Raw genomic sequence first — 26,127 nt, 5'->3', positions numbered from 1 at the left:
TTAATTCCATAATCCCTTCTTCAGCTGAAAGGATCTTGTGGCCTCTACCCAGATGATTCCTGTGAGCTGTCTCCTAAGGCACAAAGAATAAAAGACATTCCTCTGGTGCTTGCTTCGGCAGCACATATACTAAAATTGGAATGATACAGAGAAGATTAGAATGGCCCCTGCGCAAGGATGACACGCAAATTTGTGATGCATTCCATATTAAAAAACAAAAAAGACGGCGGCGCCTGTGGCTCAAGGAGTAGGGCGCCGGTCCCATATGCTGGAGGTGGCGGGTTCAAATCCAGCCCTGGCCAAAAACTACAAAAAAGAAAAAGAAAAAGCAAGATCTTAAAAAAAAAAGATATTCCTCTGCCCCTCCTCACCACTGGCCTGAGGCAAGGATATAGATTTTAGTTCTCGTAAAAATGGATAAGGGATTTTTGAAGAGACAAACATTTTTACCCAAGCTATTCTCTATTACATATTCCTCATTGTAAATTTTACCCTTCCATGTCTCTGGGAGGAGGGGCATCATAGTATTTATCATAGTATTTACCTTGAGGTGCTAGGAAGAATATCTTATAAACTGTTTTTTAGGGGCTTAACTTAAGCCTACTTCTAAAGGGCTACCCTCATCCAGGAGGGCAAGTGACAATACCTTACTCCATTTTAGGTAGGCTCCATGTAATTCTCATTCTTCTTTTTTCCCATTTTTCTTTTTCTTCATTATTTTGAAGATTTTCAGTTAAGATTTTCCTGTTTCTTTATGTAATTTTCACTCTAGATATAGGGCTTTGCTTACTTGCTGGGTTACCTCTGCTACAAAAGAGAGTTCATTATCATATAGTTTCCTACTAGGGGTTCTCTCAGAGAAGCTCATGGATGACCACAGTGATACTGTGTGGCATATCCAAGTGCTGACAGTGGGAACCAAAGGTGTGCATCCTCCTGCTGCCCCCAGTCAAACGTGACAATTCCTTGAGGAAGAGCTGCTGAGCTGCCTGCCATGTCTGTCACCATCATGCTATTCTCCATCAACTTGGCCTGTTCTAGTTTCCTCCTGGATAAAGATAGCCCATTAAAGCAAATCAGAAAGGATTGTTTTGTTACTCTTATGCATTATTCCATTACTGGAATAGTTCATGTTTTTGTATCCTAAACTTGAAGATGTGATTAGAGACTAATGAAACTGGTGATTTCAAAAATAAGAAAGACATTTTAATAAATTATCTATTGCCAGACATAGTGGCTCACACCTGTAATCCTAGTCCTTGGGAAGCCAAGGCACATGGATTGCCTAAGCTTACAGATTCAAGATCAGTCTGAGCCAGAGCAAGAACTCAGTTCTAAAAATAAGCGGGCACCTATAGTCCCAGCCACTCTGGAGGCTGAGGCAAGAGAATCGCTTAAGCCCAGGAGTTTGAAGTTGCTGTGAGCTATGATGCAATGGCACTCTACCAAGGGTGACAAAGTGAGCTCTGTCTCAAAACAAACAAACAAAAAATAAATAAATAAATAATCTATTATACCCCATATCCTTCTAGGAATACTTCACTGCATGAAAGGGAAAAGAACAGAACATTGTTTTTGAATCTCAGAATTATTCTCAGGATTCAAATTTATTTATTTAGTTCACTCATTCTTTTATTTATTTTAAAGAGAGAGGGGTCTCAGTCTTTTACTTAGGCTAAAGTATAGCATCATGACTATAACTCACTGTAGCTTCAAACTTCTGGGCTGAAGCAGTGAAATATATTTAATAACAATTTAAAAATTAACAAGGAAACTAACAATGACAGATCTACAGGTAAGAAAAGTCTCAAATTCAAAAAGTGGGGAGGGAGTTCAGTAGCTTCCCACTCAGTAGGTATAATGCATGGATATATGGCACACTCCCTGGGTATGGAATACAACTACAACTCTGAATTTTACCTGTCATGTGTAAATTGTATAACCTACTGGTTTGTAACCTCATATTAATCTAAAAATAGAAAAAGAAAAAGATAATTCTTTGGCTGGGTGCAGTGGCTCCACCTGTAATCCCAGCACTCTAAGAGGCCAAGGCAGCTGGATCGCCTGATCTCAGGAGTTTGAGACCAGCCTGAGCAAGAGGGAGACCAATCTCTTAAAAATAGCAAGGCATAGTGGCAGGCAGGGTCTCAGCTATTCGGGAGGCTAACGCAAGAGGATCACTTCAGCCCAAAAATTTGAGGTTGCTATGAGCTAGGACTGTGAAATACAGACAAGTGCAAGGACGATGCTAACTCAGGAGGATTGTCAAGAAATGGGATACAGAGTGGTGGAGGCTTGAATAGACTCACAACAGCAAAGTTGAAACTATATCCCTTGTTTCCCCGTCTCCACTCTCATGTTATATCTACTTTCTCCTTAACTAACTTACTATGCCACAGAACAACTGCCTGCTTTCAAGAAGGAAAAACAGATTCTATAATTTTATTAATCTGAAATTATAGATTCTTTAATATCATTATAGGAGTCATCTATGCCTTTCTTGGCATCTAAACCTTGTCAGTCTGTTTATCAATTGGGAAGGGCTTATGGGCCTGAGAGACACTGGAGGAATAGCTGGGTAGATGGACATCATCAGCTTCTGTCATCTTATGGGAAGGTTGTCAATAGTGGTGAGTGACGTTCTTGTGGGTGCTCTGATGTAGTGGCTCACTACAGACCATAGAAAGGTAGTAGCAACTTGCCTTTCTCCTTGTTCCTCTTCCTCTATTTTTTAAACATTTCATGCAATTCCGATATAGTCATACTCTCCATGTGAGTATCAGATTCATCACTTTTCTCATACATGATCTTTTGTGCTTTAGTTGCAGTTCTCACCTGTTAATCCAAATCCATTCTTTAGTATGCTGCTACTCCATTGGTTTGTTTATACTCTCCTTCTTTGTTTAAAACTCTTCAGGGATTTTCCATGATTTATAGGATACAGTATAAGTTTTTGTACATGACATCGAAGGCTTTTCACTTATAGCCTTTCTAGCCTAATTGCCATACCACTTTCCCTTCCAAAATTTATGTTCCCATCACTGACTTGTAGTTTCCTTAACATACCATGCCATAACACACCCTTCAGTAAACTGTTCCTTCAACCTAGATTGTCCTCCTATGAGCCTCCTCTTCCACATGGTAAGCTTGTTCTTTGTAATCCCATTCAGGTGTCAACATTCTTTCCTGGGCCCCTCCCTCTACTGAAGTTAATCATATTAGATTGCAAGTAGATATTTTATATATTTGGGGGTTTTTTGTTTTTTCTTTTTTAGAGACAGTGTCACTTTGTCGGCCTCGGTAGAGTGTCGTGGCATCACAGCTTACAACAACCTCCAGCTCTTAGGCCTCCCAAGTAGCTGGGACTACAAGCACGCACCACAATGCCCAGCTATTTTTTTGTTGCAGTTTGGCTGGGGCTGGTTTTGAACCTGCCACTCTTCAGTATACGGGGCCAGCACCTTATTCACTGAGACACAGGCACCGCCTATTTTACATATTTGACTTACATAATTTGACTTTACATATTTTACATATTTGACTTAGACTTCATCAATGGAAGGAAAGCATCACAAGTCTGTATTTGTGGTACCTAGAAAAGTTTGGTAATTTGTTCATTCATTAATTCAACAAATGTTTAATAAGTATGCCTCAAGGGCCCAGCATTGTTTTAGATATTAGGAGTGCAGTGAAACAAAGTTCCATTTCTGTACTCATAGTTACCAGAAATTACATTTCTAGGCTCTGCCCATACTACAGTGGTTACAGCGCCAGCCACATACATGGGTTCAATCCCAACTGGGCCAGCTAAACAACAGTGACAACTACAAAAAAAAAGAATAGCCTGGCATTGTGGCAGGTACCTATAGTCCCAGCTACTTGGGAGACTGAAGCAAGAGAATTGCTTAAGTCCAAGAGTTAGAAGTTGCTGTGATCTGTGATGCCACAGCACTCTACCAAGGGTGACATAATGAGATTCCCTCTCCAAAAAAAAAGAAAGAAAGAAAGAAATTACATTGCTAGTGGAAACTGGGAAGAAGACAGAGCATAAATGAATGGGATAAAATGGGCTTGCTTGGGGTCCATAGCTCAGCAGTTAGGGCTCTGGCCACATGCACCAGGGCTAGTGGGTTCAAACCAGCCTGAGCCTGCTAAACAAAACAAACAAACAAACAAACAAAAATAGCCAGGCATTGTGGTGGGCGCCTGTAGTCCCAGCTACTAGGGAGTCTGAGGCAAGAGAATCATTTGACCCCAAGAATTTGAGGTTCCTGTAGGCTGTTCTACCAAGGGCGACATAGTAAGACTCTGTCACAATAATAATAATAATAATAAAATGAATGTGATGAAGAATAACATAGCAGGTAAGGAGTGCTAGATTAATGGGTTGGGGTACTTTCCAATTTGAAATTGAGAGAAAAGCTCAATTAAATTCAAGAAGGAGTCCAGGCTTCGTAGCTCACGCCTGTAATCCTGGCACTCTGGGAGGCCAAGGCAGGTGGATTACTTGAGCTCAGGAGTTCGAGACCAACCTGAGCCACACAATGAGACCCTGTCTCTAAAAATAGCAAGGCCTTGTGACAGGCACCTGTAGTCCTAACTACTCAGGAGGCTAAGGCAAGAGGATTGCTTGAGCCCAAGAGTTTGAGGTTCCATGAGCTATGATACCACAGCACTCAATCCCAGGATGACTGAGACTTCTGTCTCAAAAAATAAAAAAAAAAGCCCAAGAGTTTGAGGTTGCTGTGAGCTGTGACACCACAGCATTCTACTAAGGATTACATAGTGAGACTGTCTCAAAAATAATAATAATAAATAAATACATACATACATTTAGGGCCAGGTGTGGTGGCTCATCCCTGTAATCTTAGCACTTGGGAGGCTGAGGTGGGAGGATTGCCTGAGCTCACAGGTTTGAGACCAGCCTGAGCAAGAGCGAGACCCCGTCTCTAAAAATTGATGGCATTATTATGGGCACCGTAGTTACAGCTGCTCAGGAGGCTGAGGCAAGAGAATTGCTTAAGCCCCAGAGTTTGAGGTTGCTATAAGCTAGGATGCACTCCATCATGACAAAGGGTGACAAAGTGAGACTCTGCCTAAAAAAAATAAAAATAAAGAATGAATAAAAATAAATAAATAAATTCAAGAAGGATGGAGGGGGTTCATAGCTTCCCACCCAGTAGGTACAATGCATGGATGCACACTCCCTGGTGTAAAATACAACTACAACTCTGAATTTTACCTGTCATGTATATTACATAACCTGTTCGTTTGTACCCTCGTATTAATTTGAAATTTAAAAAAATACAAAAAAAGCCAGGTGCGGCGGCTCACGCATATAATCCCTGTGGGAGGCTGAGGAGGGAGAATTGCTTGAGCGACGGTGAGACCACGACTTCTAAAAAAATGGAAAAAACCAGCCAGGCGCCACAGTGAGCACCTGTAATCCCAGCAGCTTCTGGAGGTTGAGGCAGCAGGATGCCCATGCCCGAGTCTCAGGTTGCAGTGAGCTATGATGCCATTGCACTCTGCTCAGGGCTTAGTGTGGGACTGTGTCTCAACAGCAACAATGAAAAGCAAAGAAATAAAAATTAAATATAAGCAAGGAAATTTTTAAAAATGCCCAAAAAAGTAATAACTTTCTTTTTTTCTACTCAAAAATATTTAAAAAGTAGGGGGTGCTGTTCTTTATGAGTTAGTTGGTAAAGCTTCTGTAATATGGTGACATTTGAGCCAACATCTGAAGAAAGTTAGGAAGTAAGCCATGCATATATCTGGCAGATACAAGAGCATTCCAGACAGAGGAGTTAAGTGCAAAGTCTAGAGGTGAGAACACGCTTGGCATAGTCAAGCAAAAGCTGGGAACCCAGAATAGCTGGAAAAGAGTCAATGATGGGGAGAGTAGCATGAGATGGATATTGCAAAAGGAGATTGTGTACGGCATAGGAGGCCATAGTAAGGACTTTGAAATGAGGATAAAAACTGGAAGGATTTGAACAGAGGAATAACATATTCTGTCTTGTTCTTTTTTATTTGTTGTGTTTTGGGTTTTTTGAAACAGGATCTCAAGCTCTGTCACTCCTGCCAACAGCATGCAATGGCATCAACCTATCCCACTACAGCTTCACACCCTGGCCTTTTGCCTGAGCTTCACTATGACTGGGACAATAGGTGCATCTGACCATATCCAGCTTAATCTAGTTTTGATTTTATTTTTGAGACAGAGTCTCACTCTGTTAGCCGAGCTAGAGTGCCATGGCCTAAGCCTTGCTCACAACAACTTCATGCTCCTGGGCTCAAGGATCTTCCTGCCTCAGCCTCCCAAGTAGCTGGTTTTGTTTCTTGTTTTGGGTTTTTGTTTTTTTTTTTTTTTTGAGACAGAGTCTTACTTTGTCACCCTTGGTAAAGTGCTGTGACATCCTAGCTCACAGCAACCTCAAATTCTTGGGCTCTAGTCACTGACTCTCTTGCCTCAGCCTCCTGAGTAGCTAGGCCTACAGGTGCCCACCACAATGCCTGGCTATTTTTAGAGGCGGGCGTCTTGCTCTGGCTCAGGCTGGTCTCGAACCTGTCAGGTCAGGGCAATCCACCCACCTCTGTCTCGAAGAGTCCTAGGATTATAGGCTACAGGCGTAAGCCACCATGCCCAGCCTTTTTCTTTCTTTTCTTTCTTTCTTTCTTTTTTTCTTTTTCTTTTTTTTTTTTTTGAGACAGAGTCTCACTTTGTCACCCCCGGTAGAGTACCATAGCATCCTAGCTCACAGCAACCTGAAACTCATGGCCTAAAACAATTCTCTTGCCTCAGCCTCCCAAGTAGCTGGGACTATAGACGCCTGCCACAATGCCCAGCTATTTTTAGAGACAAGGTCTTGCTCTTGCTCAGGCTAGTCTCAAACCTGTGGGGTCAGGGCCTTCCACCCACCTCAGCCTCACAGAGTGCTATGATTACAGGCGTGAGCCACCTCGCTTGGCTCCTAGGTAGCTGGGACTACAGCCACCTGCCACAATACTTGGCTAATTTTTCTTCCTTTTTTTTTTTTTTTTTGAGACAAGAGTCCCTATGTCATCCTCGGTAGAATGCTGTGTCTTCACAGCTCACAGCAACCTCAAACTCTCAGGCTTAAGTGATTCTCTTGCCACAGCCTCTCAAGTAGCTGGGACAACAGTTACCCACCTCAACACCTGGCAATTTTTTGGTTGCAATTGTCATTGTTTAGCAGGCCTGGGCCAGGCTCAAATCCTCCACCCTTGGTGTATGTGGCCAGCGCCCTACTTACTGAAATATAGGCACCAAGCTAATTTTTCTTTTTTTTTTTTGGTTGCTATTTTTATTTGCTTTTCACAAGTAAGATGAAAGTGAAGCGGTGAAGATGTGTGCTGTAGCTCCACTCATTTGTCAATGACACAGTGAATTCTTTGCTAAATCAGATGAAGGTTTTGAACACTGGAAGAATGTTCAAAAAGAAGAAACACTTTTGTGTTTTCACAATGTAACACACAACCATATTCTTTTAATTCCCCAATTTCTTTTTTTTTTTTTTTTTTTTAAGCAGAGTCTCACACTGTCGCCCTTGGTAGAGTGCCCTGGCATTACAGCTCACCGCAACCTCCAGCTCTTAGGCTTAAGCGATTCTCTTACCTCAGCCTCCCCGAGTGGCTGGGACTACAGGCACCCACCACAACGCCCGGCTATTTTTGTTGCAATTGTCACTGTTGTTAAGCTGGCCTGGGCCAGGATCAAACCCGTTACCCTTGGTGTATGTGGCTGGCACCGTACTGGCACTGTGCTATGGCACCAAGCCTAATTTTTCTATTTTAAATAGAGACAGGATCTCACTCTTGCTCAGGCTGGTCTCAAACTCTTGAGCTCAAGGGATCCTCCTGCCTTGGCCTCACAGAGTGCTAGGATTACAAGCATGAGCTACCATGCCTGGCCCTGGCTTAGGTTTCAAATGCATCTCTCAGGCTACTATTTGGAGAGTTGGGAAAACAAAAGAGTATAGGGAGAGAAGTAGAAGTAGGAAGATCAGTTAGGAGTATCAGACATTAAGTAGCAATGTCACCCAGGCAGAGTCTGAGGTTCAAGGGAAAGATAAGGGCTGAAGATGTGTTCTGGAGCCATTAGGTTGTAGATGATATTTAAGACCATCAGGCTGGATAAGGAGATCTGGCATAAGTTTGTTATATTAAAATATATTTCCCGGGGCGGCACCTGTGGCTCAGTGAGTAGGGCGCCAGCCCCATATGCCGAAGGTGGCGGGTTCAAACGCAGCCCCTGCCAAACTGCAACAAAAAAATAGCCGGGCGTTGTGGCAGAAGCCTGTAGTCCCAGCTGCTCGGGAGGCTGAGGCAAGAGAATCGCCTAAGCCCGAGAGTTAGAGGTTGCTGTGAGCTATGTGACATCATGGCACTCTACCTGAGGGCGGTACAGTGAGACTGTCTCTACCAAAAAATATATATATATATTTCCTGGCCGGGCACAGTGGCTCATGCCTATCATCCTAGCACTCGGGGAGGCTGAGGCAGGTAGATTGCTTGAGCTTAGGAGTTCGAGACCAGCCTGAGCAAGAATGAGAGCCCATCTCTAAAAATAGCTGGGTGTGGCAGGCACCTATAGTCCTAGCTACTCCAGAGGCTGAGGCAAGAGAATCAATTACTTGAGCCCAAGAGTTTGAGTTTGCTACGAGCTGGGACACCACAGCGCTCTAGTGAGGGTGGCATAGTGAAACTCTGTCTCAAATAAAATAAAATAAATTCCTTTTTTTTTTTTTTTTTTAGAGACAGTCTCACTTTATCACCCTCAGTAGAGTGCTGTGGCATCACAGCTCACAGCAACCTCCAGCTCTTGGGCTCAGGCGATTCTCTTGCCTCAGCCTCCTGAGTAGCTGGGAATACAGGCACCCACTGCAACGCCCGGCTATTTTTTTGTTGCAATTTGGCTGGGGCCGGGTTCGAACCCGCTAACCTCAGTATATGGGGCCAGCGCCCTACCCACTGAGCCACAGGCGCTGCCCCTAAAATAAATTTCTTATTTCTCTTCTTTTCAATTTGCTTGTCTCAGGTATTGGTCCATGGTTCCTTTTCTTTTCTTTTTTTTTTTTTTTTTTTGAGACAGAGTCTCACCATGTGGTCCTCGGTAGAATGCTGTGGCATCACAGCTCACAGCAACCTCAAACTCTTGGGCTTAAGCAATTCTCTTGTCCCAGCCTCCCAAGTACCTGGGGCTACAGGTGCCTGCCGCAACACCCAGCTATGTTTTCTTTAGAGACGGGGAACTCGCTCTGGCTCAGGCTGGCAAACCTGTGAGCTCAGGCAATCCACTAGCTTCGCCTCCCAGAGTACTAGGATTACAGGCATGAGCCACCACACCCTGCTTAGTCTATGGTTTCTTATAGAATGATTCCTCTTGTTGCTCCTTTGGTCAAAAAAATAAGCAGATTTGAAGGCAGCACCTGTGGCTCAAAGGAGTGGTGCGCCGGCCCCATAAGCCGAAGGTGGTGGGTTCAAATCCAGCCCTGGCCAAAAACTGCAAAAAAAAAAAAAAAGAATTTAAGAATAAGTAGATTTTGGGTGGCGCCTATGGCTCAAAGGAGTAAGGTGCCAGCCCCATATGCCAGAGGTGGCGGGTTCAAACCCAGCCCTGCCTCCCTCCAAAAAAAAAAAAAAACTGCAAGAATAAGCAGATTTTGGTGGCGCCTGTGGCTCAAAGGAGTAGGGTGCCAGCCCCATATACCAGAGGAGGGGGGTTCAAACCCGGCCCCTGGCCAAAAACTGGAAGAAAAAAAAAAAAAAAAGGCAGATTTGAAGGGGGATATTAGAATCATGTTTAGGAGGTTCATATACTTTATCCTTTGGAGGTGACGAGCTCCTGCCAGCCACAAAGCCCCAAAGTAGGCCTACGCCTCTAATCCATAGCTAGAGGAACAGAACTAGGAATTCTTTTTTCTAGAGAGAAGCTCTGAATTCCAAAATAATTTACATTTTAATTTTGAAGGGAGGGCTTGAAGATCACTTGTAAATTAGAAGCTCCTAGTATATATTCCTTACATAAACAAGATAAGATTGAAATTAATTCCATAGTTATGCTTTGTGTAAATTCATTATGCTGTGTTTGTGTATCTGTGTGATGTTAGAGAAACAGGTTTAGCTGCTTACATGGCATTTCTCCTTTGCTCTGAGATTTATTTGGCTTTGGGAGATCCCCAGAACCATTTATAGACAAGGAAGAAGTTAGTCAACATAAAAATGTCTTATGATTGAGAATGCATATGTAGGGGCGGCGCCTGTGGCTCAGTGAGTAGGGCGCCGGCCCCATATGCCAAGGGTGGCAGGTTCAAACCCAGCCCCTGCCAAACTGCAACAAAAAAAAAGAAAAAAAAAAAAATAGCCGGGCGTTGTAGTGGGCGCCTGTAGTCCCAGGTACTCGGGAGGCTGAGGCAAGAGAAACACGTAAGCCCAAGAGTTAGAGGTTGCTGTGAGCCGTGTGACACCACGGCACTCTACCGAGGGCGGTACAGTGAGACTCTGTCTCTAAAAAAAAAGAAAAAAAGAGAGAGAGAATGCATATGTAAACAAGTGATCCTCTTGCTTCAGCCTCCGTAGTAGCTGGGACTATAGACACCAACCACAGTGCCCTACTGTTTTGGGAGATGGCTGGGCTTGAACTCATGAGGTCCAGCCATCTGCCCGCCTGGGCTTCCCAGAGTGCTAGGATTACAGGCGTGAGCCTCCACGCCTGGCCCAAGTAAACATGAAATCTGTTAACAGTAGCAATCTATTTGGCCCACTCTGTTAGTAAAAACATGACTTGGGCAGCACCAGTGACTCAGTGACTATGGCACCCATATACCCAGGGTGGCAGGTTCAAACCCAGGCCCAGCCAAATTGCAACAACAACAAAAAATAGCCAGGCATTGTGGTGGGGGCCCGTAATCCCAGCTACTCAGGAGGTTTAGACAAGAGAATTGCCAAAGCCTATGAGCTGGAGGTTGCTGTGCGCTATGATGCCACGACACTCTCCTGTGAGTGACAAAGTGAGACTCTGTCTCTTAAAAAAGGTGGCACTTGTGGCTCAGTGAGTAGAGTGCTGGCACCATATACTGAGGGTGGCGGGTTCAAACCCAGCCCCGGCCAAACTGCAACAAAAATAGCCGGGTGCTGTGGAGGGCACCTGTAGTCCCAGCTACTCAGGAGGCTGAGGCAAGAGAATCACCTAAGCCCAAGAGCTGGAGGTTGCTGTGAGCTATGATGCCGTGGCACTCTACCGAGGGCAACAAAATGAGGCTCTATCTCTAAAAAACAAGAACCAAAAAAAGTAAAAACTGGCTCCGTGCCTGTGGCTCAAGTGGCTAAGGCGCCAGCCACATAGACCTGAGTTGGCAGGTTCGAATCCAGCCCTGGCCTGCTATGAGCTGTGATGCCACGGCACTCTACACAGGGCGACAGCTTGAGGCTCTGTCTCAAAAAAAAAAAGAAGTAAAAATATGACTTTAGTTCAAGACCACCCTAAGCAAGAACAAGACCCAGTCTCTAAAAGTAGCTGGGGTGTTGTGGCGGGCACCTATACTGCCTCTACTCAGGAGGCTGAGGTAAGAGACTTGCTAAAGCCCAAAAGTTTGAGGTTGCTGTGAGCCATGATGGCATGGCACTCTACCAAGGGCAACTGAGTGAGACTTCTGTCTCAAAAAAAAATAAATAAAAATTTTAAAAATTAAAATACGCTGGGCACCTGTAGCTCAGCAGCTAGGGCACCAGCCAAGTACACTGGAGCTGGCAGGTCATCCAGCCCAGGCCTGCCAAACTAACGGCAACTACAACCAAAAAATAGCTTGGCCTTCTGGTGGGTGCCTGTGGTCCCAGCTACTTGGGAGGCTGAGGCAAGAGAATCGCTTAAGCCCAAGAGTTTGGGGTTGCTGTGAGCTGTGACATCACGGCACTCTACCCAGGGTGACAACTTGAGACTCTGGTTTTTTTTTTTTTTTGTAGAGACAGAGTCTCACTTTATGGCCCTCAGTAGAGTGCCGTGGCATCACACAGCTCACAGCAACCTCCAACTCCTGGGCTTAAGCGATTCTCTTGCCTCAGCCTCCCGAGTAGCTGGGACTACAGGCGCCCGCCACAACGCCCGGCTATTTTTTGGTTGCAGTTTGGCCGGGGCCGGGTTTGAACCCGCCACCCTCGGCATATGAGGCCAGCACCTTACCGACTGAGCCACAGGCACCGCCCTTGAGACTCTGTTTTAAAAATAAATAAATAATAAATAAAAAATAGAAAAACATGTTTAGCAAATGATGAATGGCAGCTGCCCCTTACAGTCCGTTTTGATTTTTATGTATCGTTCCTAGAATAGACTGACTTGTATGTTTTTGTTTATGTGTCAGACTAGTTTTACATGGTTACATGTAAAGAGAATGAGGCTCTTTTGTCCTTCAGTAGCAACATGAGAAGTCCTTTGTCCCATAGGACAGCTTTTAGCCCCATCTCCCACCACGAAGGGACTGAACTACCACCCATTCTCTTGGGAGAAAAAGGATCCATCCTTCAAATGTTGGTCCATATTTTTCCAGTTGTTCCTCTAGAAATTTTCCAGTTTTTCATTTCATTCACTTGTGCCTGAAACCCCTCCTCATTGACCTATATATAGCCAGCCTCCATAACCCCTGTCTCCTCTCTCACCCACCCCATGCCTGCCAGCTTAATGTTTACAATTGCATGAAGATGCTGACTGTTAACTACATTTATTTCCCCTTAGTCATTGCTGGGCCATCCTGTGTGGATTTACTTGCTTTAATATTTCATAGTTAAGTCATTTGTTCTAGTCCTTTGCTTGTTACTTATTTTTTTCTAGGATGTCTCACTAACCCGATTGCTAAATACAGATATCATCTCTGTGGAGCATTGTCTCCCTGAGTCCTCCCCCTAAGTCATGTTGTGGATTCAGTGTTTGGTTGTCAAATAGGATGATAACTATGCATGTGTCTTGTTTTTTAGATTTTTTACTCTTTTTAACCTTTTGTTCTCACTCTATTGGTTTATGTACATTTCATATTTTTCCTGTGTAATTATGCTTCTGAAGAGAATCCTGCTTTATTCTCCTTTCCTCCCAAATTCTTCACCTCTTTTAATCCACTTAAAGGATAAATAGCCATTAAATTTGGGTGTTTTTTGTTTTGGTTTCCTTTTTGTTGGGTTTGTTTGTTTAGAAATAGTCTTACTCTGTCACCTGGGCTAGAATCCTGTGGCATGATCATAGTTCACAACAACCTCAAACTCCCCAGGCTCAAGCAGTCCTCCTGCCTCAGCCTCCTGTGTACCTGGGACTATTGGCTCCTGCCACTAACTCTAGCTAATTTCTATTGTTTGTGGAGAGAGAGTAAATTTGGGGTATGTTGAAGTTAAATTGTAAAGCTATCTCCTTATGCTTTAATTTTCTTTTTGTTTGTGAGCTCAAAAGAATGAGAGTTGAATCAGGTTTGATTGCCACTGACACTTTTAGGAAAAAATGTAAATATTAAGACAATAGCTATGAAATGATTCATGATGTAGGCCTTCTTAATGTGAATTCATGTTAAGCCATAGGCTCAGGCTTAGACATCTCAAGTTACTGTCTTTTGAGTAAGACATAAGCCCCCAATTTCCACATTAAGTAGTTATTTTAGATATTTTGGACAAGTAGTGTTACCCCCAGTCCAACTGGAGGTCTTCTTTTCATTAATCCTCCCTTAGCATTTTTTTCTTTTTTTTTTTGTTTGTTTGTTTATTTTTATTTTTTGTTTTGTTTTTCTAGAATTTTGTTTTGGTTTTCTAGAATTTTACATGTGCTATTTGAAACTCCAACAGTCCTGTGATCAGGTTTGCTATGTTCCTTTACAAGTAACCGGCATCTTATACTCCAGATCTTAGATCTGTAGAACACCATGGGTTAACAATAAACTTTGTTTGTTTGTTGTAGAGACAGAGTCTCACTTTGTTGCCCTCAGTAGAGTGCCTCAGCATCACAGCTCACAGCAACCTCTAGCTCCTGGGCTTAAGGCGATTCTCTTGCCTCAGCCTCTCCAGTAGCTGGGACTACGGGTGCCCACCACAACACCCGGCTATTTTTTTTTGTTGCAGTTTGGCCAGAGCTAGGTTTGAACCTGCTGCCCTCCATATATGAGGCTGGCACACTACTCACTGAGCCATAGGCGCCGCCCAACAATAAACCTTCACATTGACTTTTTCTTTGGCCAGCAGTTTGCAGTTTTCTCCCCAAGGATTCTAACATGATAAAAATTGTACAACTGGCTTAGTGCCTGTAGCTCAGTGGCTAGGGCGCCAGCCACATATACCAGAACTGGCAGGTTGAAACCCAGCCCGGGCCTGCCAAACAACAATGATAACTCCAACCAAAAAATTAGCCAGGTGTTGCGTCAGGCGCCTATAAGTCCCAGCTACTTGGAAGGCTGAGGCAAAAGAATTGGTAAGCCCAAGAGCTGGAGGTTGCTGTGAGCTGTGAGCTGTGACGCCACGGCACTCTAGCGAGGGCGACAAAATGAAACTCTGTCCGGCGGCGCCTGTGGCTCAGTCGGTAAGGCCCTGGCCCCATATACCGAGGATGGCAGGTTCAAATCTGGCCCCGGCTGAACTGCAACCAAAAAATAGCTGGGCGTTGTGGCGGGCGCCTGTAGTCCCAGCTACTCGGGAGGCTGAGGCAAGAGAATCGCTTAAGCCCAGGAGTTGGAGGTTCCTGTGAGCTGTGTGAGGCCATGGCACTCTACCTGAGGGCCATAAAGTGACACTCTGTCTCTACAAAAAAAAATGAAACTCTGTCTCTAAAAAAAAAAAAAAAAAAAGAAAGAAAAGAAAATACTGGCCTTTTGGCTCAGCACCTGTAGTTCAGTGGTTAGAGCACAGGCCACATACAACAAGGCTGGCAGGTTCGAACCTGGCCAAGGCCTGCTAAACAACAATGACAACTGCAACAAAAAAAAAGGCCAGGCATTGTGGCGGGTGCCTGTAGTCCCAGTTACTTGGGAGGCTGAGACGAGAATGACTTAAACCCAAGAGTTTGAGGTTGCTATGAGCTGTGATGCCATGGCACTCTACTGAGGGTGGCAGTAAGGCTCTGTCTCAAAAAAAAAAGGAGGCTGGGTGCCTATGGCTCAAGCACCTAAGGCGCCAGCCACATACACCTGAGCTGGGAGGTTCAAATCCAGCCCTGGCCTGCCAAACAACAATGGCAGCCGTAACCAAAAAATAGCCGGGCATTGTGCCAGGTGCCTGTAGTCCCAGCTACTTGGGAGGCGGAGGCAGGAGAATTGCTTGAGCCCAGGAGTTGGAGCTTGCTTTGAGCTGTGATGCCATGGCACTCTACCCAGGGTGACAGCTTGAGGCTCTGTCTCAAAAAAAAAAGAGAAGAAAAGAAAATACTGGCCTTTTGTCCATCTTTACCCAAGGTCTGGATTATATAGAAGATAGCAAAATTGCCTCCATCTTTGAATTAGAAAACAAATAAATTTCTTAGAAATAGTGTTAAGCAATGGGAAAAGTGTCATAGAGAAATAGTTTCAATAAAGATGGCTCTTTAAAATAGTATACATGAGGGCGGCGCCTGTGGCTTAGTTGGTAAGGCGCCGGCCCCATATACTGAGGGTGGCGGGTTCAAACCCGACCCCGGCTGAACTGCAACCAAAAAATCGCCGGGCGTTGTGGCAGGCGCCTGTAGTCCCAGCTACTCAGGAGGCTGAGGCAAGAGAATCGCTTAAGCCCAGGAGTTGGAGGTTGCTGTGAGCTGTATGATGCCATGACACTCTACCAAGGGCCATAAAGTGAAACTCTGTCTCTACAAAAAAAAAAACAAAACAGTATACATGAAATAACTAGATGCCCATAGAAGATATTAAGTGGGGACTTGGACAAAGGTAGGTATGCAATGCAAAGTATTCCTGTTAGGGTAGGTTGTGGAGGAGACTGTTAGGTCAATCCCCAGCCTAACCACTCACTGTGATCTCAGGCCAGTCTCTTCCTTATTTGTAAGATGGAAGATAGCTACATAGGGTTTTTGTGAGACTCCAATAAGATAATGTATGCACATAGTCCCAGACACATAGAAAGTGCTCAACATATTTTAGCCGTTAATATTTCTTTTCTTTTTTTTGAGACAGAGCCTCAAGCTGTCACCCTGGGTAGAGTGCCCGTAGCATCACAGCTCACAGCAACCTTCAACTCCTGGGCTCAAGCAATTCTCCTGCCTCTGCCTCCCAAGTAGCTGGACTATAGGCACCTGCCACAACGCCCGGCTATTTTTTGGTTACAGCCGCCATTGTTGTTTGGCAGGCCTGGGCTGGATAAACCCACCAGCTCAGGTGTACGTGGCTGGCACCTTAGCCACAGGCATCAAGCCAGCCATTAGTATTTATAATAAGAATTTGGGGAATAAGAAATAAGGATAAGGGGCCAGGTGCAATGGCTCACACCCGTAATCCCACCACTCTGGAAAGCCAAGGCAGGTAGATTCCCTGAGCTCAGAGGTTTGAGACCAGCCTGAGCAATAGTGAGACCCCATCTCTAAAAAATAGCTGGGCGTTGTGGTGGGCACCTGTAGTCCCAGCTACTCAGGAGGCTGAGACAAGAGAATTGCTTGAGCCCAAGAGTTTGAGGTTGCTGTGAGCTATAACGCCACGGCACTCTACCGAAGGCAACAAATTGAGACTCTTGTCTCAAGGAAAAGAAATAGGGATGAGAAAAGGAGATAGGCAAGAGAAATGAGAGACGCCTTACTGGAAGTTTGAAATGAACCTAAAAGGACCGCTAATGAAAAGTTGAGGGATGTTCAGAGAAACAACTTGAGCAAAAAGAGGTACATGAGGAAACCCATCTGCCTAAAGGGAAGGGATGTGTTTGGGTGAGGAAAGAGTAAGAAATGAAGTTGGCTTTGTCTAGCAGGCCTTGATTATGTAGGGGAATTTGGACTTGATAAATATCCAGCATGGAGATGGACTGGTCTGTAGTGGTACCCAAGTTCTACTGAGATGTAGGAAGCCTGCCGATTTAACAGAGCACTAGTGATCCAAACATAGGTGATGAGGCCCTGGTCCAGAATGGTGACAGTGGTACTATAGAAAGGACAGGTTCATTTCTGAAGAAGCACTAGCTGAATTTGGTGACTTTGGATTGGATATTGAGTAGTACACATGGGAGATTAGGGCCATTTTGAGCTGAGATTCTTTCAGGAAGTCTCCTATGTTGGACAGCCTTAAGGATTCAAGACAATCTTGGTTTTAGAACCACTTGGTAGTGGTACATTTTGTTGTTTGTTATTCACCAAACTAGTTGTAGCTTCCAGGGAACCCATTCAACATTCCATCCCATCTTTGAAATTTGTGGGACAGGCAGTGGCCTTATTAATGGGAGCCTGAGAATGTCAGGAAAGCCATGTTTGTTTCTTTCCAAGATAGAGCCAGTCTTTTTATTTATTTATTTTTTATTTTTATTTATTTTTTTTTTTTTTTGAGAGAGTCTCACTCTGTTGCCCCTAGGGTAAAGAAAGTATCCTGGCATCAGCCTAACTCACAGCACCCTCAAACTCCTTGGCTTGAATTATCCTCTAGCCTCAGCCTCCTAAGTAGCTGGGACTATAGGCACCTGCCAGAACAACCAGCTAGTTTTTCTTTTCTTTTCTTTTTTTTTTTTGAGACAGAGTCTCAAGCTGTCACCCTGGGTAGAGTGCCGTGGCGTCATAGCTTATAGCAACCTCAAACTCTTGGTCTTAAGCAATTCTCTTGCCTCAGCCTCCAAGTAGCTGGGACTACAGGTGGCTGCCGCAATGCCCAGCTATTTTTTGGTTGTAGTCATCATTGTTGTCAGGCCTGAGCTGGATTTGAACTCACCAGCTCTGATGTATGTGCCTGGCACCCTATCCGCTGAGCTACAGGCACTGAGCCTTTTTTTACAGAGAGTTTTACTTTGTCGCCCTTGTTAGAGTGCCATGATATCATAGTTAACAGCAACCTCAAACTCTTGGGCTCGAGCGATTCTCTTGGCTCAGCCTCCCAAGTAGCTGGGACTACAGGCACCCACCACAACACCCCACTATTTTTAGACATGAGGTCTCACTCTGACTCAGGCTGGTTTCGAGCCGGTCAGCTTAGGCAATCCACATGCCTCAGTCTCTGAAGTGTTAGGATTACACGCGTGAGCCACTGCCCCCAGCCTAGTTTTTCTATTTTTAGTAGAGACCATGTTTGGCTCTTGCTCAGGTAGTCTGAAACTCCTGAGCTCAAGTAATCCTCTCATCTTGACCTCCTCGGGTGCCAGGGTATCTCCAGCCTTAAAGAGAAGGCTTTCTCCTATCTCTCACATCCTAGGCTTACCACCGTAGACTGTATGATCTTCAGTAAGTTCTCCAATTTTTCTTTGCCTCAGTCTCTTCAACTACAAAATGGGAGGGGGCAGTATTAATAGTACCTAAATCATGGTGATTGTGGGGTTTATATTAGTTTATGCACTTAGAACAAGGACTGTACTAATTATCAACATTAATAATAAATAACTATTAATATTACTGCTCCTTTTTTTTCTTCTCTTTTCCTATTTTTTTAAAGTCACTTTGTTGCACAGGCTGGAGTACAGTGGCATCATCATAGCTCACCATGATCTTGAGTTTCTGGGCTCAAGTCATCGTCTCACCTCAGTCTCCCAGGTAGCTAGGACTACTAGAGCGGGCCACTACACCCAGCTAAATTTTTTTCCACCTTTTATACAGACAGGCTCTCTCTCTATGTTGTCCAGGAATATCTCATAACTCCTGGGTAAAAGTTGACTTGTCTCTTCAGCCTCCTAAAATACTGGTATTGCAGACATGAAGCTATGATGCCTGGCCATGCTCTCTCTCTTTTATTTTTTATTTATTTATTTTTTGAGACAGAGTCTCAAGCTGTCACTTGCATAGAGTGCTATGACATCATCGCTTACAGAAACCTCAAACTCTTGGGTGGGTTCAAGAGATCCTTTTGCCTCAGTTTTTCTATTTTTAGTAGGGACGGGGTCTTGCTTTTGCTCAGGCTGTTCTCAAGCTGTCCACCCACCTCAACCTCGCAGAGTGCTAGGATTACAGGCATGAGCCACCATGCCTGGCCTAGTGCTCTCTCTTTTTAAATGAAAATTGGAAAAACCTACAGGGCACAGTGGCTCACGCCTGTAATCCTAGCACTTGGGAGGCTGAGGCGGGTGGATTGTCTGAGCTCACAGGTTCAAGACCAGCCTGAGCAAGACCAAAACCCAATCTCTAAAAAATAGCCAGGCGTTGTGGTAAATGTCTATAGTCCTAGCTACTCGGGAGACTGAGGCAAGAGGATCGCTTGAGTCCAACAGTTTGAGGTTGCTATGAGCTGTGATGCCATGGCACTCCACCAGGGGCGACAAAGTGAGACTCTGTCTCAAAAAAAAAGAAAAAGGAGGGAGGCGCCTGCGGCTTAGTGAGTAGGGCACTGGCCCCATATACCAAGGGTAGCAGGTTCAAACTCGGCCCCGGCCAAACTGTAACAAAAAATAGCCAGGTGTTGTGGCTATAGTCCTAGCTACTTGGGAGGCTGAGGCAAGAGAATCGCCTAAGCCCAGGAGCTGGAGGTTGCTGTGAGCTGTGACGCCATGGCACCCTACCGAGGGCAACAAGGTAAGACTCCTGTCTCTGAAAAAAGAAAATTAAAAAACCCAGGAGCATGTCATTTTTGCTAAAGACATGTGAAGGAATGGTTGGTTTTATGAGTAGATGTAGGCCAAGCTCTGTGGCTCACACCTGTAATCCTAGCACTCTGGGAGGCTGAGGCAGGTGGATTGCTTCAGCTCAGGAGTTGGAGACCAGTCTGAGCAAGAGTGAGAACCTGTCTCTACTAAAAAATAGAAAAAAAAAAAAGAAAGAAAGAACTGAGGCAAGTGGATTTTGCTTCAATTTTTTTGCTCAGAAAAACCGGCTCAGCGCCTGTGGCTCAAGCGGCTATGGCGCCAGCCACGTACACCTGAGCTGGCGGGTTTGAATCCAGCCCAGGCCCTCCAAACAAGAATGACGGCTGCAACCAAAAAATAGCTGGGCGTTGTGGCAGGCGCCTGTGGTCCCAGCTACTTGGGAGGCGGAGGCAGGAGAATCACTTGAGCCCAAGAGTTGGAGGTTGCTGGGAGCTGTGAAGCCATGGCACTCTACCCAGGGCGACAGCTTGAGGCTCTGTCTTAAAAAATAAATAAATAATAAAATAAAAAAAAAAAAAGAAAAGAAAAACCTTTAGCCCAGAAGTTTCAGGTTGGTGTAAGCTATAATGGCCCGGTACTCAACAAAGAGCAATAAAGTGAGACTTTGTCTCAAAAAAAAAAGGAGATGTATCTTCTAATCTCATATGTCTTTTGTCTTTTTTCTTTTTTGAGAGAGTCTTACTTTGTCACACTCTGTAGAGTGCAGTGGTGTCACAGTTCACAGCAACTTGAAACTCCTGGACTTAAGTGATTCTCTTGCCTCAACCTCCCAAGTAGCTGGAACTATAGGTACCCACCACAAAGCCCGACTATTTTTAAAGGTGGGGTCTCGCTCTGACTCAGGCTGGTCTGTAATCTGTGAGCTCAAACCATCCACCCGCCTTGGCCTCCCGGAGTGCTAGGATTACAGGCGTGAGCTACCTCACCCAGCCCTCATCTTAGATGTTAAAAAGCAATCTAGGCAGGGCATGATGGCTCATACCTATAATCCTATTGCTCTAGGAGGTTGAAATTGGTGGATCACCTGAGCTCAGGAATTCAATACCAGCCTGAGCAAGAGTGAGACCCCAATAATAGGAACAAAAGGCCAGGCACAGTGGCTCGCGCCTGTAATCCTAGCACTCTGGGAGGCAGAGGTGGGTGGATTGCCTGAGCTCGCAGGTTTGAGATCAGCCTGAGCAAGAGCAAAACCCCACCTCTAAAAAATAGCCAGGTGTTCTGGCAGGGTCTACATCACTTGAGCCCAAGAGTTTGAGGTTGCTGTGAGCTATGACACCATAGCCCTCTACTGAGGGCAACAAAATGAACCTGTCTCAAAAAAAAAAAAAGTGACAACAAAAAAAAAACTAGCTGGGTGTCTGGACAGCCACCTGTATTCCTAGTTACTTGGGAGGCTGAGGCAAGAGGATCACTTGAGCCCAAGAGTTTAAGATTGCTGTGAGCTGTCACACCACAGCATTCTACCCAGAGTGACAGAAACTCTCTCTCAAAAAAAAAAAAAATCTGACCCTAGCTCGGCGCCTGTAGTACAGTGGTTACGGTGCCAGCCACATACACTGAGGCCAGTGGGTTTGAACCCAACCGGGGTCAACTGCAACAAAAAAATAGCCAGGCATTGTGGCAGGCGCCGTGGTTCCAGCTACTGGGAGGCTGAGGCAAGAGAATCGCTTAAGCCAGGAGTTTGAAGTTGATGTGAGCTGTGATGCTACAGCACTCTACCGAGGCACCATAGTTAGACTGTGTCTCAAAAAAAAAAAAATCTTACCCTAATGACAACCAGAGGTGCAAATAGATAGTGGCGTGGTTGCTTTCTGAATTTCTGGTCTATCCTAAGAGTCCTTCAATCTTGCTATATTCTCATTTTGCCTGTACAGGTGATTTTCTATGATAGTGACTGGAACCCCACTGTGGACCAGCAGGCCATGGACAGGGCCCACCGTTTGGGGCAGACAAAGCAGGTTACTGTATACCGGCTCATCTGTAAGGGTACCATTGAAGAACGTATTTTGCAGAGAGCCAAGGAGAAGAGTGAGGTAAGCACAATGGAGAGAAATTACGATACTGGTGGAGAAAATAGAAAAAGTTTAGCCACATTGACTGGACTGAATCTATTTAAGATTTTCTTGCCGGCTCTGCGCCTATAGATCAAGCAGCTAAGGCGCCAGCCACATACACCAAACCTGGCAGGTTCGAATCCAGCCCAGGCCTGCCAAACAACAATGATACCTACAACCAAAAAATAGCTGGGCATTGTGGCCAGTGACTGTAGTCCCAGCTACTGGGGAGGCTGAGGCAAGAGAATCACTTAAGCCCAAGAGTTGGAGGTTGCTGTGACCTGTGATGCCACAGCACTCTACCAGGGCAACAACTTGAGGCTCTGTTTCAAAAAAAAGACTTTCTTGCCTTTCATAGGTCTTACAGACACTTAATTTCTTCTAAATAGAAAATAAAATCAGGGGCGGTGCCTGTGGCTCAGTCGGTAAGGCGCCAGCCCCATATACTGAGGGTGGCCGGTTCAAACCCGGCCCCGGCCAAACTGCAACCAAAAAATAGCCGGGCGTTGTGGCGGGCACCTGTAGTCCCAGCTACTTGGGAGGCTGAGGCAAGAGAATCGCTTAAGCCCAGGAGTTGGAGGTTGCTGTGAGCTGTGTGAGGCCACGGCACTCTACCGAGGACCATAGAGTGAGCTCTGTCTCTACAAAAAAAAAAAGAAAAGAAAATCAGGTCCTATACAACTGCAATCTCTGCTCCCTGGCCATGCCTCATTCCCTTTTTACCAGAATGGTATCCATGGCCTAGACTTGCCATTGTTCATGTGGAGACTAACACCAGTTAATTGCTTCTAACATTCAGAGGACGAAGTATTGATTTTTTTTTTTTTTTTTTTTTGAAACAGAATGTCACTGTGTTGCCCTTGGTAGAGTCACAGCTCACAGCAGTCTCTAACTCTTGGGCTTAAGCGATTTGTTTGCCTCAGTCTCCCAAGTAGCTGGGACTATAGGCACCCACCACAACACCCAGCTATTTTTTGTTGTTGTTGTTACAGTTGTCATTGTTGCTTTAGCTGGCCCGGGCTGGGTTCGAACCCACCAGCCTCGGTGTATGTGGCCTGTGTAGTACCCACTGAGCTACAGGCATCACCAAGGATTGATACTTTTCAGCTCTCAGCTTATCTGCCTCAGACTTGTATGCCACATTTGCTAGTTTCTGAGGAAATGATTAATTTTGTTTTCTTTCTATCCTGGTTCAGAATTATTGGACTTTTTAGCCATCAGTTAGCAGTCCCAAGCAATGAATTTCTCATTTTCCTTTCTGTTGAACTAATAATCTGGATGAGTGAGTCAACACCATCCAGAAGAAAGAAATAAGGAAACTAGGAACCTCACTTACGGAGCAAGTTGAGAAAGATGTTTAATTCTTGGCTGGGCGCCAGCCACATACACCAGAGCTGGTGGGTTTGAATCCAGCCTGGGCCAGCCAAACAAGGACAACTACAACCAAAAAAGAGCCAGGCATTGTGTCAAGTACCTGTAGTCCCAGCTACTTGGGAAGCTGAGGCAAGAGAATCGCTTAAGCCCAACAGTTGGAGGTTGCTGTGAGCTGTGATGCCACAGCACTCTACTCAGGGTGACAGCTTGAGACTTTGTCTCAAAAAAAAAAAGGAAAAAAAGAAAGATGTTTAATTCTTTCTGGATATTTGCCATAAGGGAAGGAATGCCTGAAAGTGATGTTTTGATCTGGTTTGGTGTAGATTCAGCGGATGGTGATTTCAGGTGGAAACTTTAAACCAGATACCTTGAAACCCAAAGAGGTGGTTAGTCTTCTTCTAGACGATGAAGAGTTGGAGAAGAAACGTATGTACTCTAAACCACTTTATGAACTCTCTTCTGTAGATCCACATAGCTGAGAACGGAAGGCATACTTGGCTATATGAAAACCCAAGCAAGAATGTGTTGTAGAAAAAGCAAAATTTGTATGTATTTAGAAGTAAATATGACTCATGTGACTTTTAGCTTGTTCAAGAAGGGCTTTACTCAACTTCTCAGTGTTAATGAATTTGTTCTTCTGCCTAGAGAAATATTTTTAAGGGGAAGTTGGAGAAGCACACTGCTTTTGCCATACAGTGTGCTATGTCTTTCTGCCTTTTTAGAACTTTGGGTTCCTATTTATCTTGTGAGCCTGTGAGGACTTCCACAGTGTCACATCCAGAAAATAAGCCCACGTTTGCCAGCACCTTCTAAAAGTCCTATTACTGTACTCAAATCTGCACAAAGCAGAGATATTAAAAGGCTGAAAATAAAAAGAGAGGGAAAGACAAGGCAAGAAAAGGCCCATAATAATTAAGTGGAATCTCAGTTTAAACCCAAAATGTATTAGGTATCTAAGAACTCTGTTCTAAGTTAAAAAACTATGCGTTGGGCGGCACCTGTGGCTCAAGGAGTAGGGCGCTGGTCCCATATGCTGGAGGTGGCGAGTTCAAACCCAGCCCTGGCCAAAAACCAAAAAAAAAAAAAAAAAACTATGCGTTACCAGCCTTAAATATTACTAGGTAGAAATCATATCTTAGAACATAAACGTCAGAGGGCATGTCCACTTTGATTTCAGAGAATGAAGGTTATGATTGCCACAGGTATGTCATCAGATCTGTTCTTTATTTTCTTGGTAGTAAGACTGCGACAGGAAGAGAAACGGCAGCAGGAAGAAAGCAACCGAGTTAAAGAGCGCAAACGGAAAAGGGAGAAGTATGCAGAGAAGGTATATCCAGCCTGGGGTGGCAGATAGGAGCTGCAGGGGTATGGAGTGTTAGAGAAAAGACTTTGGAGTATGTAGTTTGTTATCTTGATTGCTGGTTGATATCTAGCTCTAGCTTTGTGTGACTAATTGCAATTCTGGGCTGACATACATTTGACCAGAAGATTTGCAGCCTTGGTAGATTGGTACTCCCCACGCACACTCTTTTGATGGTCACAGTTTAATTATGGAAACATTTTTTTTTTTTTTTGTAGAGACAGAGTCTCACTGTACTGCCCTCAGGTAGAGTGTCGTGGCATTACACGGCTCACCCCAACCTCTAACTCTTGGGCTTACGCAATTCTCTTACCTCAGCCTCCCGAGCAGCTGTGACTACAGGCGCCCACCACAACGCCCGGCTATTTTTTTGTTGCAGTTTGGCTGGGGCTGGGTTTGAACCCGCCACCCTCTGCATATGGGGCCGGTGCCCTACTCACTGAGCAATAGGCGCCGCCCGGAAACCTTTTTTTTTTTTAATTAATTTATTTTTATTGTTAAATCATAGCTGTGTACGTTAATGCAATCAAGGGGTACAATGTGCAGGTTTCATATACAATCTGAAATATTCTCATCAAACTGTTCAACGTAGTCTTCATGGTATTTTCTTAGTTACTGTATGTAGGCATTTGTATTCTGCATTTTTTTTTTTTTTTGAGACACAGTCTCACTTTGTAGTCCCCATTAGAGTGCTATGGTGTCACAGCTCACAGCAACCTCCCACTCTTGGGCTTAGGTGATTCTCTTGCCTTAGCCTCCCAAGTAGCTAGGACTACAGGTGCCCACTACAATGCCCAGTTATTTTAGAGAGGTGATCTCTGTCTGGCTCAGGCTAGTCTCAAACCTGTGAGCTCAGTCAGTCCACTTGCCTTGGCCTCCCAACAGCTGAGATTATAGGCATGAGCCCCATGCCCAGTTTTACTATCTGATTGAGAATGCTAATGTTGGGCGGCGCCTGTGGCTCAGTTGGTAAGGTGCCGGCCCCATATACCAAGGGTGGTGAGTTCAAACCCAGCCCCAGCTGAACTGCAACCAAAAAATAGCTGGGCGTTGTGGCGGGCGCCTATAGTCCCAGCTACTCAGGAGGCTAAGGCAAGAGAATCGCTTAAGCCCAGGAGTTGGAGGTTGCTGTGAGCTATGTGATGCCATGGCACTCTACCGAGGGCCATAAAGTAAGACTCTGTCTCTACAAAAAAAAAAGAGAGAGAGAGAGAATGCTAATGTTTTCTGGTGAGTTTGTTTTACTTTGGGTTGTATTACCCTTCTCATCTTCACCAGCCCTAGCTGAATAATCTTTAACAAGATAGCTCCCTGAGTTTCAGGTATCTCCATAGCTCTGGTCCCTCAAATCCTTGTTCATGTCCCATTTCCCTGTCCTGTTTGGTTTTCCTGTTATCTGCCACATGTTCAAACTCCTTCTGCATTAAGTGGATCAGCTTCTTCCCTCTACCCAAGCTTGTATTGGGTCTCATGTCCCTTTGCCCATATGGCTTTGATGGTCAGTAGCCTAAGCACCTATCTGTATAATTTTTTTTTTTTTTGCAGTTTTTGGCTGGGGCCGGGTTTGAACCTGCCACCAACAGTATATGGAGCCAGTGCCCTACTCCTTTGAGCCAC

At 44.8% G+C, this 26,127-nt stretch overlaps 1 protein-coding gene and 1 non-coding gene across 4 annotated transcripts in view; both read left to right on the top strand.

Moving 5' to 3' along the window:
• Positions 1-26,127, top strand: part of INO80 (INO80 complex ATPase subunit) — a 180,402-nt gene that overhangs the window by 141,813 nt on the left and 12,462 nt on the right. For all 3 annotated transcript variants that reach the window (XM_053595850.1, XM_053595851.1, XM_053595849.1), the window contains exons 30-32: positions 21,597-21,755; positions 23,474-23,576; positions 24,389-24,477. In XM_053595850.1, coding sequence (XP_053451825.1) covers positions 21,597-21,755; positions 23,474-23,576; positions 24,389-24,477 — 351 coding nt within the window. The remainder of the gene's footprint in view (positions 1-21,596; positions 21,756-23,473; positions 23,577-24,388; positions 24,478-26,127) is intronic.
• LOC128589353 (U6 spliceosomal RNA) lies at positions 106-212 on the top strand. Its single transcript, XR_008380946.1, has one exon. It is a non-coding gene; the product is annotated as a U6 spliceosomal RNA (small nuclear RNA).

This window comes from Nycticebus coucang, chromosome 6, assembly GCF_027406575.1.
Source record: "Nycticebus coucang isolate mNycCou1 chromosome 6, mNycCou1.pri, whole genome shotgun sequence".
Taxonomy (NCBI): domain Eukaryota; kingdom Metazoa; phylum Chordata; class Mammalia; order Primates; family Lorisidae; genus Nycticebus; species Nycticebus coucang.
This window is presented reverse-complemented; position numbering and strand designations above follow the sequence as displayed.